Here is a 15,663-nt window from a genome sequence, read left to right as displayed (position 1 = left end):
TGGAGGAGGAATGTCGGAGGAACGGTTGGAGGTCGAGGTGTATGCCGGTGGAGGTGGGCAGTCGGGGATTTGCCAGCCACTCCCTGAGCAAAGCCTATGGCACACTGGGCATAACAGGTGCAAACCGAAGAAGAGCCATAGGCAACAACGTGGAGGCAGCAGAAAGAGCCTCCAGATGGCTCTGGTTGAGGAGGGGAGAGCCGTGGGGGCAGTGGAGCAGTAGCATGCCACTTGGACACAGGCCGGGGCCTTGCAAACCCCGGTCGGGTCGCCTGGAGGAGGGTGTCTGTTGAAAGACCCGAAACACCCAGTGATTCTAGGAATCAACACTGATGATGTGTCCAAGTTTGTGCATCAGCAGATGTATCACCAATGCCTATGGCTCCATATCCCACAAACTGGTGGAGGTTGCACTGGTGAAGTATCATGTACCCCAGAAGGTGAAAGACCTCATCCTGGATTATTACAGCAAGTTCAGCTTGAGAGTCTCCACTAGCCAGCTGACATCTGACTGGCACGAGCTGGAAGTAGGCATAATCACTGGGTGCACCATCTCAGTCATCCTATTCGCACTGGCTATGGGCATGCTGGTCAAGGCGGCTGAACCAGAATGCAGGGGCCCTCTTAGCAAGTCTGGAGTAAGGCAACCTCCCATCAGAGCCTTTATGGATGACCTCACAGTGACAACAACAGCTGTACCAGGAGACAGGTGGATCCTCCAAGGGTTGGAGCGTATCATGGCGTGGGCACGCATGAGCTTCAAACCCGCAAAGTCCAGGTCCTTGGTTCTAAAGAAGGGGAAAGTCACAGACAAGTTCCGTTTCAGGCTGGGACAACACCAGACCCCCTCAGTGTCTCAGAAGCCAGTGAAGAGCCTTGGCAAGGTCTTCAACTGCAGCCTGAATGATAGAGAGTCCATCAAAGCAACCAGCGCTGAACTGGAGGGCTGGTTAAAAACAGTGGACAAGTCTGGGCTCCCGGGAAGATTCAAGGCCTGGGTCTACCAGCATGGGATCCTCCCAAGAATCCTCTGGCCGCTGCTAATCTACGAGGTCCCCATGACCGTGGTGGAAGGTTTTGAACAAAGAGTAAGCAGCTATCTGTGCAGATGGCTGGGACTGCCCCGCAGCCTAAGTAGCATTGGGCTGTACGGGAAAATCAACAAGCTCAGGCTCCCCTTCAGCTCAGTCAGGGAGGAATTCATCGTAGCACGGGCACGGGAACATCTGCAGTACTCTGGATCCAGAGATGCCAAAGTTTCCGGGGCAGGGATCGTTGTGAGGACAGGGAGGAAATGGAGGGCAGCCGAGGCAGTTGAGCGTGCAGAAACTCGACTGAGGCACAGGACCTTGCGCAGTGGCGCAAGGTAGAGCTGGACTGGGGAGCCGAACAGCGACCCGCTATGAATCTGCCAGCGCGAGGGAGAGGCAGAGGCTGGTGCAGGAGGAGGTCCGAGCTGCAGTCGAGGAAGAGCGAACCAGCGGAGCAGTGGCCATGCGGCAGCAGGGAGCCTGGATGAAGTGGGAGCAGGCGATGGAGCGCCGCGTCACCTGGAAGAACATCTGGTCATGGAACCCACAGAGGATCAAGTTCTTGATTCAGGGGGTGTACGATGTCCTTCCCAGCCCATCTAATCTGTGCACTTGGGGCACCACAGAAACACCAGCATGCCCCCTGTGTTCCAAGATTGGGACTCTGGAACACATCCTGAGCAGCTGCCCCAAGGCCCTAGGCGAGGGTCGGTATCGGTGGAGGCACGACCAGGTCCTCAAATCCATCGTTGAAGCAATCAGCAAGGGGATTGCGGCAAGCCGTTACACCTGAACCACTGTGAAGACCATTCACTGTCAAAGAAGGACAGAGGTTGAATACAGCAAGCAACCGCTCTACTGGTTTGCTCTCCACAGCCCGAGACTGGGTGATGACAGTTGACCTGGAAAGGCAACTGTAGTTTCCAGCACACATCACCCAGACCAGGTTGAGACCTGACATCATCTTGGTCTCTGAGGCCACAAATCAACTCTTCTTGCTGGAGCTGACGGTTCCCTGGGAGGAGAGGATGGAGGAGGCTCAGGAAAGGAAGAGGGAGAAGTACCAGGAGCTGGAGGAGGAATGTCGGAGGAACGGTTGGAGGTCGAGGTGTATGCCGGTGGAGGTGGGCAGTCGGGGATTTGCCAGCCACTCCCTGAGCAAAGCCTATGGCACACTGGGCATAACAGGTGCAAACCGAAGAAGAGCCATAGGCAACAACGTGGAGGCAGCAGAAAGAGCCTCCAGATGGCTCTGGTTGAGGAGGGGAGAGCCGTGGGGGCAGTGGAGCAGTAGCATGCCACTTGGACACAGGCCGGGGCCTTGCAAACCCCGGTCGGGTCGCCTGGAGGAGGGTGTCTGTTGAAAGACCCGAAACACCCAGTGATTCTAGGAATCAACACTGATGATGTGTCCAAGTTTGTGCATCAGCAGATGTATTGTTAACTATATATTGTGATATCATGAGAGGCTTGCTCTCAGCGGGACGGGACAAGAAGTGCAATGGACCACAGGTTTGGATGCAAAGAAAAAGGTTTTAATCAAGGGTTCCAGGGGGAATTCACAAGCAACAAAGGTTTGAATAGTGTCTCTTCCAATACTTATCAAAATAAAGTCTCTTCTGATGCTTAAATCCAAATAAAGTCTCTTCTGCTACTTAAATCCAAATAAAGTCTCTTCTGCTACTTAAATCCAAATAAAGTCTCTTCTGATGCTTAAATCCAAATAAAGTCTCTTCTGCTACTTAAATCCAAATAAAGTCTCTTCTGCTACTTAAATCCAAATAAAGTCTCTTCTGAGGTAAAACTGAAGACGGAGTTCTTCACAAGAGTCTCTAGGCCTCACCCCTCATGACGTCCTCGTCATGTAGCCTAGCCACCTTAGCTAGGTTCAAATCCAGTGTCCAGTCGTGGGGTCCCAACTGGCAATGAGTTCCACGCAGCAATCAACTTCTCCACAGAGCACAGCAATCGAGCTTGTCTTTCCCCAAGCTGCGCACTCAGAGGCTCTCTGCCTTAAGAGCCCTGCTTTCCAATCAAGCCCTGATCAGCTGCAGGTGTGTGGGTTTAATTGCTGCCTTCCACCAGGTGGGGCCAAGACTCTCTCTGGGTGGAGCCATCTTAGGGGGATGTATTTTCCCTCCAGGACACAGCCTCTCGTGACATCACACATCCCCCCCTTGAGACCGACGTCCTCGGCGGGGTGAAGGATGCGAAACAGGCCAGGAAGGCCTCCCTTCGGGAGAGGGCATCCGCATTGCCTTGGCGCTTGCCAGCCCTGTGGACCACAGAGAAGTTAAAGGCCTGCAGACTCAAGAACCACCTTGTTACTCTGCTGTTGGTCTCCTTGTTCCTGGCCATCCATTGGAGAGGAGCATGATCAGAGACCACTGTGAAACGTCTTCCCAGGAGATAGAAGCGCAATGACTCCAGCGCCCATGTAATATCCAGGCACTCCTTCTCCACTGTGGAATAATTCTTTTCCCTGGGCAACAGTTTCCTGCTAAGGTACAGGATGGGATGTTCCTCTCCTCCATGTACTTGCGAGAGTACAGCCCCGAGACTAACTTCTGATGCATCTGCTTGCACCATGAAGTCCTTGCTGAAGTCTGGTGCCACCAGGATCGGGCTGGAACATAACGCCTGTTTTAGATTGGCGAAGGCCATTTCGGCCTCTGGGCTCCATTTCACCAATCGGGAGTGTTTTTTGGTCGTCAATTCTGTCATGGGGGCTGCTATAGTAGCGAAGTCAGCGATAAAGCGTCTATAGTAGCCAGCCATGCCTAAGAACGACCTCACCTGCTTCTTGGTAAGGGGTTGGGGCCAATCTCGTATAGCCCGTAGTTTTGCTTCTTGAGGCTTCACCAGCCCCCGTCCTATAGTGTAGCCCAGGTAGTTGGTCTCGCCAAATGCCAACCTGCACTTTTTCGGGTTCGCTGTGAGACCTGCTTTTCTGAGGGAGTCAATCACAGCTTGCACTCGGGGTAAGTGACTCTCCCAGTCGGGACTCTGTATGACGACCTCATCTAAATATGCTGCTGCGTACCTCTTGTGGGGGGTGAGAATCCGGTCCATTAGGCGCTGAAACGTGGCGGGTGCTCCATGGAGACCAAACGGGAGCCTGGTGTATTGGTAGAGCCCCTCAGGTGTGGCGAAGGCTGTCTTCTCCTTTGATGCCGGGGTCAGGGGCACCTGCCAATAACCCTTTATGAGGTCGAGAGTGGTGATGAAACGTGCCTGTATCCTCCACCATATGTGATATCATGAGAGGCTTGCTCTCAGCGGGACGGGACAAGAAGTGCAATGGACGGCAGGTTTGGATGCAAAGAAAAAGGTTTTAATCAAGGGTTCCAGGGGGAATTCACAAGCAACAAAGGTTTGAATAGTGTCTCTTCCAATACTTATCAAAATAAAGTCTCTTCTGATGCTTAAATCCAAATAAAGTCTCTTCTGCTACTTAAATCCAAATAAAGTCTCTTCTGAGGTAAAACTGAAGACGGAGTTCTTCACAAGAGTCTCTAGACCTCACCCCTCTTGACGCCCTCGTCATGTAGCCTAGCCACCTTAGCTAGGTTCAAATCCAGTGTCCATTCGTGGGGTCCCAACTGGCAATGAGTTCCACGCAGCAATCAACTTCTCCACAGAGCACAGCAATCGAGCTTGTCTTTCCCCAAGCTGCACACTCAGAGGCTCTCTGCTTTAAGAGCCCTGCTTTCCAATCAAGCCCTGATCAGCTGCAGGTGTGTGGGTTTAATTGCGGGCTTCCACCAGGTGGGGCCAAGACTCTCTCTGGGTGGAGCCATCTTAGGGGGGTGTATTTGCCCTCCAGGACACAGCCTCTCGTGACATCACAATATATATATATATATATATATATATATATATATTGGATTGGATTTGCCTTTATTAGTCTCGCAGTGGAGAAATTTACATTTCACAGCAGCAAAGTTATGAAAGAAATCAAAGTAGAAAAGGAAAATACAGGAGCTGCTGGAAAGGCAGCCACTCTCGCGGCGCCGTCTTGAAGTCAAAAGAACAACAAAAAAAACTAAATAACAAATAACATGACAACACAAAGACACAGAGAGACATTCGTTCTTAAGCACTTTCTGTACCCTCTTTGTTACATAAAGCAGTTCCAGATGAAAGAGGAGAAGATCAAAGAGTCTCTTCACCAGTGGATCAGGGACATCATGGTGGAATGTGCACGTCGACTACAAGCTAAATGTTGAATGTTGAATGCTAAAGGTAAATGTGCATATATATATATATATATATATATATATATATATATATATATATACAGTAAAGTCTCGTTATATCGATATTCAAGGGAGTCCGAAAAAATATCAATATAACCGGGACTATCGATATATCCGACCCTGTTTGCATGTAATTTTCTCCATCCATGCATAGAAATAGTATCGATCTAACCGGGACTATCGATATATCCGATATCGATATAACGAGACTTTACTGTATATATATATATATATATATATATATATATATATATATATATATAATTCACAACCTTCGCAACCTTCACAACCACAACCAACCTCCCATCCCTGAGGCACAGCTCCCACACCACTCTCAACGTCAAGGCTAATCTCATGTGAGGACCATCCATTGGCACAAATGGACAGAATAACATCACGTCCAGTGTTTCATGATTCTCTTCTCTCTCTCTCTCTCTCTCTCTCTCTCTCTCTCTCTCTCTCTCTCTCTCTCTATATATATATATATATATATATATATATTTCTCTCGGCGGCCCGGTAGTCGAGTGGTTAGCACACCGGCTTCACAGTGCAGAGGTCGCCGGTTCGCGTCCCGGTCCGGCCTCCCTGTGTGGAGTTTGCATGTTCTCCCCGGACCCGCGTGGGTTTTCTCCGGGTCCTCCGGTTTCCTCCCACACTCCAAAAACATGCATGGCAGGCAGATTGACCACTCCAAATTGTCCCTAGGTGTGAGTGTGAGAGTGACTGTTGTATGTCTTTGTGTGCCCTGCGATTGGCTGGCAACCAATTCAGGGTGTCCCCCGCCTCGTGCCCGAAGACAGCTGAGATAGGCTCCAGCACCCCCCGCGACCCTAATGAGGAATAAGCGGTACGGAAAATGAGATGAGATGAGAGAGATATATTTCTCTCTCTCTCTCTATCTATCTCTCTCTCTCTCTCGCTCTCGTAATGTAAACGTTGCGGTTTTTGTTTTCCATACATATATTTAATTGTGTCGTATTCATCATTGGTTCCCCATGGATTCCCCATGGTTGAAATTACTGTCAAACAACAGTACTGTATATAAGCTCTGCTACGCTTTTTTTATTGTGCTCGGTAAGACAGGTCAAAAGAACGGAAGCTGGTCACGTGACTGGGGCTTAGGAGGACCCGGCAACGAGGTTCGAGAGAGTGCCTGAATAGAATGACTGAGCTGTGTGTGTGTGTGTGTGTATATATATATATATATATATATATATATATATATATATATATATATATATATATATATATATATATATATATATATATATATATATATATATATATATATGTGTGTGTATACAGTAAAGTCTCGTTATATCGATATTCAAGGGAGTCCGAAAAAATATCGATATAACCGGGACTATCGATATATCCGACCCTGTTTGCATGTAATTTTCTCCGTGCGTGCATAGAAATAGTATCGATATAACCGGGACTATCGATATATCCGATATCGATATAACGAGACTGTGTGTGTGTGTGTGTGTGTGTGTATATATATATATATATATATGGTCTAAAAATAGCTCAAATAATGCCACTGAACACCGGTGAGCTGCATTAATTTTTTTGCTATTGTTCTTTTTTTTTTCCTCCAACCATACGGGTTCGCGCTTTGACTACCGACAGGCAACAATATAAAAAAACGCCTTGAAAAGTGTTTTATATAAATCAACTTTGACCTAGTATAGTTGAAAGGTCAGTAATGTGGGCATGTGTAAACCGCGGAGTTAGTGGAGAGCTAGCGGGGGCAGCGAGAATGAGAGGAGTTAACCCCAAAAATGGCTGAAAAAAATAAAGAAAACGTATCATTTTCACGATGACTGGGAGGTAGAGTTTTTTTTTTTACCACTGTGAAAGGATCCTGCGTGTGTATTATTTGCAGGGCGACTGTGGCGACGGCAAAGCGGCACAATGTGGAGAGACATTTCACAGCGTGTCACAAAAGCTACCATGCTAACTACCCACCGGGCAGCGCACTACGAGCGGAAAAATCCCGTTGCGCAAACAGCAGTCTTTTTTCACGAGACCGGTTAAAAACTCCCAAAAAGCAACAGAAGCCTCGTTTAGAGCTACGGAATTCTTGATAAAGAAAAAGAAACCTTTTTCAGACGGGGAGGTTGTCAAGGAAGCAATGATGTTAATTGCTAAAACTATACTTAAAGACGAGAAGTATGGAACCGATGTACTCTCCACTCTCTCCGATGTTCAACTCGGCGCAACTACAATGGTAAGAAGAGTTTCGGCGATGTCTGGGAACTTGGCAGACCAGCTCTACCGGGATCTGGCGAGATGCAGGTGGTTTAGCATCCAGTGTGACGGTGGACAGTAGCAGTACGGCGCAGCTGATGGTCTTCATCCGGATGGTGTTTGATGATTTCTCCACCAAAGAAGAACTTCTGACAATACTACCCCTGAAGACAACTACGCGGTCAAGGAGTTTTTGGTGGAGAAAAAGGTGCCGCTGGAAAAGTTAGTATCAATGACTAAAGATGGGGCTCCTGCTATGGTCGGCTGACACACAGGATTCATCGCTCTCTGTAAAGGTGACTCAAACTTCCCAAACTTTCTGCATTACCACTGCATTATTCACCAGCAGGCCTTGTGTGCCGAAGTGATCGGCTTTGAGCACGTAATGACTCCCGTCGTAAAGATCATTAACAGCATCCGCTCCAAAGCTAAACAGCACAGAACATTCAAGGAACTTTTGGAGGAGCTGTCAGCTGAATATGGTGACCTGCTACTACACACAGAAATACGATGGCTCAGCAGGGGACGGATTTTGCTTGAAGATCAGTCGCAGCAAGACGGAATATATGTGTGTGAATGTGTACTTGGGGTCAACTGTCCAGAGCAATGGAGAGTGTGGAAAAGAGGTGAAGAAGCGTGTCCAGACAGGCTGGAGCGGCTGGAGAAAAATGTCAGGTGTGATGTGCGATAGAAGTGTTTCAGCTAGGATGAAAGGAAAAGTGTATAAAACAGTGGTCAGACCAGCCATGATGTTTTGACTGGAGACAGTGCCACTGAAGAAAAGACAGGATGCAGAACTGGAGGTAGCAGAGCTGAAGATGTTGAGGTTTTCTTTGGGAGTGACCAGGTTGGATAGGATCGGAATGAGTACATTAGAGGGACAACTCATATTAGAGGCGTTGGAGAGAAAGTCAGAGAGGCCAGACTGAGATGGTTTGGACATGTCCTGAGGAGAGAGAGCGACTATATCGCTGAGCCTTGAACTGCCAGGCAGGAGACCGAGAGGAAGACCGAAGAGGAGGTTTATGGATGTGGTCAAAGAGGACATGAATGTAGCTGGTGTGAGGGAAGAGGATGTACATAACCGGGATAGATGGAGGACATTGATTCGCTGTGGCGACCCCTGAGGGGAGAAGCCCTATATATATATATATATATATATATATATATATATATATATATATATATATATATATATATATATATATATATACAGCACAGTAAAGTCTCGTCTCGTTATATCGATATTCTCGGAAGCCGGAAAAAATGTCGATATAACCGTACTATCGATATATCCGTCCTGCGCCGAACTGCATTAAAAGGGGGGGGCAATACGTAAATGGGGTATCTTTGACATGGCATCTAATTTTATCATTGGGTTCATGGATTGCGTATCTAGGATGCTTTTTGTACAGTAGTGAAGTGAAAAATAAACGTATGCATCAAATAAAAACGTCTTTCCACGTCTATTTCCTTTCAAAAATGCAACCAATGCAAAATCCTCACGTTGTTCTATTCACACGAAATCACGAACGCCAGCATGTACAAACATATGAAAAACAGTGATTGTTGCATAAATATTGATAAAGATATTTGAATGCAACAAAACGTTTACATTACTTACGTTGATGAAGTCTTCTGCTGCACGTCGAACTCTTTCGTGATAAAGGATTTGCTTGTTGGATTGTCCTCCACAGCCACAATTGCATTGTACGTTGTTCGGATATCACAATTCTTACGTTTCCCCATGGTTGAAATTAGTGTCAAACAACAATACTGTATATAAGCTCTGCTACACTTTTTTTATTGTCCTCGGTAAGACAGATCAAAACATGGAAGCTGGTCACATGACTGGGACTTGGGAGGACCCGACAACGAGGTTCGAGAGAGTGCCTGAATAGAATGACTGAGCTGTGTGTTGGATTATTTTGATCGTTCGCCCTTGGTTCAATTGCTTCGACGGGTGTTGATGGAAGAGGATGGTTAAATCATCAGGGAGCCAGGTGTAGAACAGAAAGTTGGTTTAATCTTGGAGAGAGCGGAGGCATCGCGGTTTCGGCTTGAGGAAAGAGCATGGCGATAGAGAGAGAGACGAACTAGAAGGGAGAGCATTTTATACGGCGCGCAGTGTGATGCGAAAGGATGTGACGTAATGTAAATGCGACATCATGTAAGGGAAGGCAGGATATGACGTATCAGGAAGTTCAAAATGTAAACAAAGATTGCAGAGCGATGTTTAGAGATGTTTGTATGGCGAATTACCCCAACACTGTGGCGTAACAACAGCTCCTGTTTGTATCTGTATGTGATAACTGCTACGTCTTGTTATTAAAAAGACCGACCCGCTATAGCAGCGACTGTACGCAACATTTGCCATGCTGAGGGGCATTACAGTCTGTTTCAGATGCTATTGCAGCAGTAATGAAAGACGTGAGTTCTGCTACAAATTTTTTTATTGTGCTCACGTATGACAAGTCAAAACACAGAAGCCAGTTACGTGACTGGGGGATCTTTACTACAGTATGGGATGTACAGTAATTTTCAAAATCATCACGCTTCAGCAGACAAAACAATAAACATTGTTGCAAAAAACTATTGGATTCATATACAGTACAGTGTACATGTACATAACACTGCAACAGGGAAACTGCAACGCTTTCATCTTATTATGCAATTTAAAAACATCTTCAATCTTATTTTGCTTCCCATTTTCACCTTTTAACACAAACGATTCAATCTTGTTTAACATTTCTAAAAAACCTGATGCATTTTCTCTGGATTCTAAGTAAGATCGTGCGTCCGTAGCACCTTGCAACGCTTGTGTCTTTGTTGCAATAGGTGTGTATTCAGTTGGTTCTTCATCCTCATCATCCTCATCATTATGGGAATCTTCTGGGGCATACTTGGCTTTGATTTCGTGTTGGATTCTCCTCAACAGCCACGATTGCCTTGTATTTCGTTCCGAGGTCACAATTCTTTCGTTTCGCTATGGTTGAAGATGGTAGAAAATGGCGTCAGCTACACAGTAAGACACGGGAGCTGGTCACGTAACCAAGTCACGTGACCAAGTCACGTGACCAAGTCAACCAACGGCGCGACCGATAAGAGATTTCGATAATGGTGGTACTGTATAGAAACCCCTAAGCAAATATCGATTAACCTTAACTATCTTTTGTATCTATATAAACACAGCAAAATGGCCGGCGGGAAATGAAAAAGAGCACCGTAGTAACCGGATAATCGTAATAACCATGAATCGTACTAAACTGAACTAATTATACATAAAAAAAAACTAGAAATGTGCACGGGAAATGAAAATAGTATCGTAATAAGCAGTATTATCAATATAACCAATATCAATATAACGAGACTTAACAGTATATAGATATATATAGGGCCAAAGCTACCAGCAAATTTTTGTTCGCTGACGAGGTGGTGGTGGTGTACATATATAGGTGGTGGACCCCAAAAATGCAGGCAGGAGGGAGAAGCAGAGTGGATTCAACAAATTGTATTGAATAAAGTCAGCAGAAACTAAATCTCAAACAACAGTCATCAGAACGAAAAGGTCCAAAGTAGCAAACAAAACCATGAATAAAACGTGACAAGACGAAACAAACCTGACAGGGTGAATGAAACAAACAATGAGCCGACACTGAACAGTCATGCCAAGTGTCCATTTAACTGCCACTGATTATAACGACCAACACCTGAAATGTAAATTTCTCCACTGTGAGACTAATAAAGGCATATCCAATCCAATCCAATCCACCTGTGCGGCTGCAGCCGGGGTCCTACAGTGCCACCCGCTGGTCGCAAACTGAAATGTGACAATAACTATTATTTCACCCTTTCATGCACCCGATAACACAAGCAACAGACCACTATGGTAACCGCTTTCCCTGAGAGGGTTCGAGAATGAATTATGAAACATTTACAGATTGTCCATCAAAACATTAATTAAAAATAGTCAAAATAATTACTGTTTTGCGATAAATCTGCTGACTGCTGATCACCTATCTCTCGTCAGATGAAAAGAAGACCAACCTTCCAGAGGACTTTGATATCGATATGGACAACCCGCAGACGGAGAAAGCCGCTGTGGCGATCCAGTCGCAGTTCAGGAAATTCCAGAAGAAGAAGCAGGATGTGAAGTCATAGAGTTCCTTGATCACATTTGCATGTTTGACACCATCCGGAAGGCTAAAAGAAGGGTACGGAGATTGTAGACAGGCTCATCGATATGGTTTTCAAGTCATTGTATAATTACTGAATTGATTACAATCATATTTCAGATGTCATACATTGAACATTCCTATAATTCTGCAATTCTGGCAATATTATGTTTGTGGAACATTGCATTAGCTCATTTGCTGCCAGACGATGTGTAAATGTGTCCACTCGTGGTCCAGGGTTTTTGTAATTTTCACTGAAATGGCAATATTCCATTTTAGGACTACATAAACATTAAATGCATCATAAGAAACATTAGATTCTCTTCTTTCATCAAAAAAACTTTTATTTCGAGCTCACTTGGTGGTAGTTATCTGTATTGAAAGTGGGGGCGGCTGTACAAAAGGTAAATGCTGCCCCCACGTACGAGGAAATTTTTTTTCCAGAGGTCTGACAGAAGCTTCCAACGCCCCCCTCGTAAGAAAAAACAAAACCCGAACAAATTCGGGAATGACGCTCCACATCATGCTTTTCAATTCCCGTAAAAAATCGCGAATAGCAGTGAATTAGTTCAAAATAGTCATGTTGCTGTCAGTGTAAGCATGTAAGTAATGTGTTGTAATTTTTTGGGGGGTTTGGATCCAGGAACATAAATCTGCAACTGTTTTTCAAGCTTTTACTGGGATTGCCATTTCATTAGCATTATTTAACCACAAAGACCATATTTGAAGGATGTTTAGTAGTATGCGACTTTGGGCGTGTGCTTTTGCGCCAATAGGGCAATGTTCTTCATTTTAACCCAGGGATGTCAAACACATTTTGTGGTGGGGCACTTTGGTGTTACATCTTTCCTCGGAGGGCCATTATGACAGTAAAAACAAATTAATGTTTTGTCGTTTGATCATATTATTACTTGTTCATGGCAAATTGATGGATTATGTGTTTGAAATTAGTCAACTTGAATATTTTGATACATTATTCTTTAACTGAGTGAAAACAGGGTCACAAAACCTTTGATGACATGATAGTTTGACATTTCGGGCAAGCGTCATGCAAGTTGACACTCTTGATTAACTTTTTCTGGCCACATAAAATGGCCAAATCTGGGCCCCCGAGCCTCAAGTTGAACCTCTGTTTGAATCAATGTTCCTTATTCATTGAAGTCAGAGATTTGGTTGTATATGGGTCTGTTTTCTAATGGGAGTGTTCTGCATTGATGTTTTGTGTGATGTGTTTCCTGTAGTGTACAGTTAATGATTTTCCAACATTCAAGAGAACTTGACTTATTTATATGTAAAATTATCCGTCTCAATTGCATGTTAAGTATGTTTGTTTACACTCCAAAACAAATGGAGAAACAAATAAATAAATGTCAATTGCAAGTGGATTTTTGTGTTGAGTTTATCATAATTTGTTTTTGTTTGATGACATCCGAACATTAAAAATTTGTCTGATCCAATGTACGATCCAATGTGCTTGCTTAATAATGACCATTGAGAGTTCAGTCTTTGCAAATGGGATACAAACATAAATAACACTAGTGGAATTCTTCAAGAATGGGGAAAAAACACCCAATAGATCTTAAAAAAAAAATATATATATATAGTCGTGCGGCGAGACAGCAAGCAGGTGGAAAGTTGGTAAAAGTTCACTCAGCCAGATGCAGGAAGGGTATTGTGAGTTTTCTTTATTTGAAGTTGATATCAGTTTTCGGCAGACCCCAGGTAACACTGCTCTCTAGGTTGTCCTTTGTCCCTCTTCTTCCTCCTCGAAGTGACTGGCTCAGTCTAGTTTTAAAGGTGCTTCACCTGAGCTTCTGGCCAATCAGATCCCAGCGGCAATTGGCCATTCCCAGGTGGTTGCAATCACCTTCTCAATCAGTCTCAATCAATTAGTGGTCGCCCAACTCTGTTTTGGATGGGGAGAAATGCGCACCTTTCTCCCATCCAAAATCCAGAACACACAAAATTATTTAACATTTCTTTTGGCATCATGACATATATATATATATATATATATATATATATATATATATATATATATATATATATATATATATATATATATATATATATATATATATATATATACACACAGTAAAGTCTCGTTATATCGATATCGGATATATCGATAGTCCCGGTTATATCGATACTATTTCTATGCACGCACGGAGAAAATTACATGCAAACAGGGTCGAATATATCGATAGTCCCGGTTATATCGATATTTTTTCAGACTCCCTTGAATATCGATATAACGAGACTTTACTGTATACAATTATACTGACACTGTCTCATATTTTAGGGGCAAAATGGTACGAGGTGCCGATCTAGAGCACTGTCAACATTAAAAAAAATGCTCGATTTAAAAGACGGGCAATATTTAACCCAGGATCTGATACACAATATAATGTCAGCAAAAATATTGGAACTTGTGACTGACAGATGTTTTATTTCTGATCTTTAAAAATTGGGAAAGTCATCATCGATTAACATGGGCCATACGTAAAACTGATATTGCATTTGTACTCATAAGTACAAATGATAATACTGTACTTAATACCCTTGCCAAATAAGAGTCAATAATGAACTGAAGTTATATATGTATTTAAAATCGTGGAGTCTTTTAAAATGAATGGGGCCTAATTGCAAGAAAGACATTAAAAGTTAGTTTTTTAAGAAATACAATTAAAACAAGCCTGGCCATTTTTGACACTTTAAATTGGAATGTTCCAAATGAGCCTTTCAATTTTGTGATTGATTGAGAGCACATCAATGCCACCTGCAGGCGAATTCGTGATCCACATAGGAAGATGGTCCGTGGCATTTTTTAATGTACGTACTGGCCACCACTGAGGAGACATCTCCAGTCGATTTTTGTCTCCGCTCCTCTACAATAAATCGCAAGCATCACCAACGTGAGTCTCACCTCATTCATGTCAAACTTGTGCAGCACACATTGGGGAACAGCCATTTTATTCAGCAAATTTGAATTTGGTGTTAGTTTATCTTTATTCCAGTGCCACCAGGGTGAACACCGCTGTTCAAAAATAAAAAGTGACATTGGTTGTTATTAAAAACTAAACATCAGAACAAAGACAGTTAGGAATGAAGCAAATCATGGAAACTGACAGAATAACCTCACAGAAGAATGGCTAATATTCTTCTTTCCGCAAGAAATGGAAAGAAACAGAAATTCAAAACACACCAGGGTAGCCCACCAAAAAAAGCAAACAATATATTTCTCATTAAATTAATTTTCAGGGTTTTTCCAAATTCATGTCAATATTTCTGTTTTCAAGAGGGGATTCGCTGGATTGTCTCACATTGTTTTCCCCCTTTTTCTCCCTGTAGAAGAGCATCACCGCAATGCAGCAACCGTCTACCTACTGAGGAGAATGAGAGCCCCGAGGACTCTTCATAGTGCACATGAGAGAAGGGGGAAATCTATTCGGACACACTCGAGTTGGGGCGCTGTGAAGTGCGAACCATTAGTCGTGGAAACCCGCCATGTTCTAGCCTAACACCATTCAACCACCCTGGCACACAAGCAGTGGCAAACTACCTGAAGACATAGCTGGAATGTGTCCAGTACACTCACAACATAGTCATTTTTTATCATTACAGTACAGTATAGAGCAATAGTTTTCATAGACTTTTTTTTTTACTTTTCCATATTGCACCATTGGAGAATGGGACACAGAAAGATCGACAGAGACGCCATTTCCTAATCCAAACATAAAGATGTGCAAACATGACTAAAGACTTTATTAACCAAATCAATTCTTCCCTGTAGTATCCACAAATAAAAGCGATTTCTCTTTTCATATATATATTTATAGTAATAAGAATAATAAATCTTCACATTGGATCGTTTCATAAGTGTGACAAATTGCTTGGCTGGGCTGTCCAGCTATGATGGTAATGGTCATTGTCTTTGAATTGGT

The 15,663-nt window shown here is 43.9% G+C and overlaps 1 protein-coding gene across 2 annotated transcripts in view; it reads left to right on the top strand.

Moving 5' to 3' along the window:
• pcp4a (Purkinje cell protein 4a) overlaps positions 1–15,240 on the top strand; it is a 41,345-nt gene extending 26,105 nt beyond the window's left edge. The window contains exon 3 of one of the 2 annotated variants that reach the window (XM_089016317.1): positions 15,071–15,240. In XM_089016317.1, the coding sequence (XP_088872443.1) occupies positions 15,071–15,240 (170 nt within the window). Of the gene's footprint in view, positions 1–11,574; positions 13,161–15,070 lie in introns of those variants that run through there. The other variant, XM_089016318.1, reaches the window with a different exon arrangement.
• The last annotated feature ends 423 nt before the right edge of the window (positions 15,241–15,663 follow it).

Source organism: Hippocampus bargibanti, linkage group LG16 (assembly GCF_051943395.1).
Source record: "Hippocampus bargibanti isolate YZ-2025 linkage group LG16, ASM5194339v1, whole genome shotgun sequence".
In the NCBI taxonomy this organism is placed as follows: Eukaryota; Metazoa; Chordata; class Actinopteri; order Syngnathiformes; family Syngnathidae; genus Hippocampus; species Hippocampus bargibanti.
This window is presented reverse-complemented; position numbering and strand designations above follow the sequence as displayed.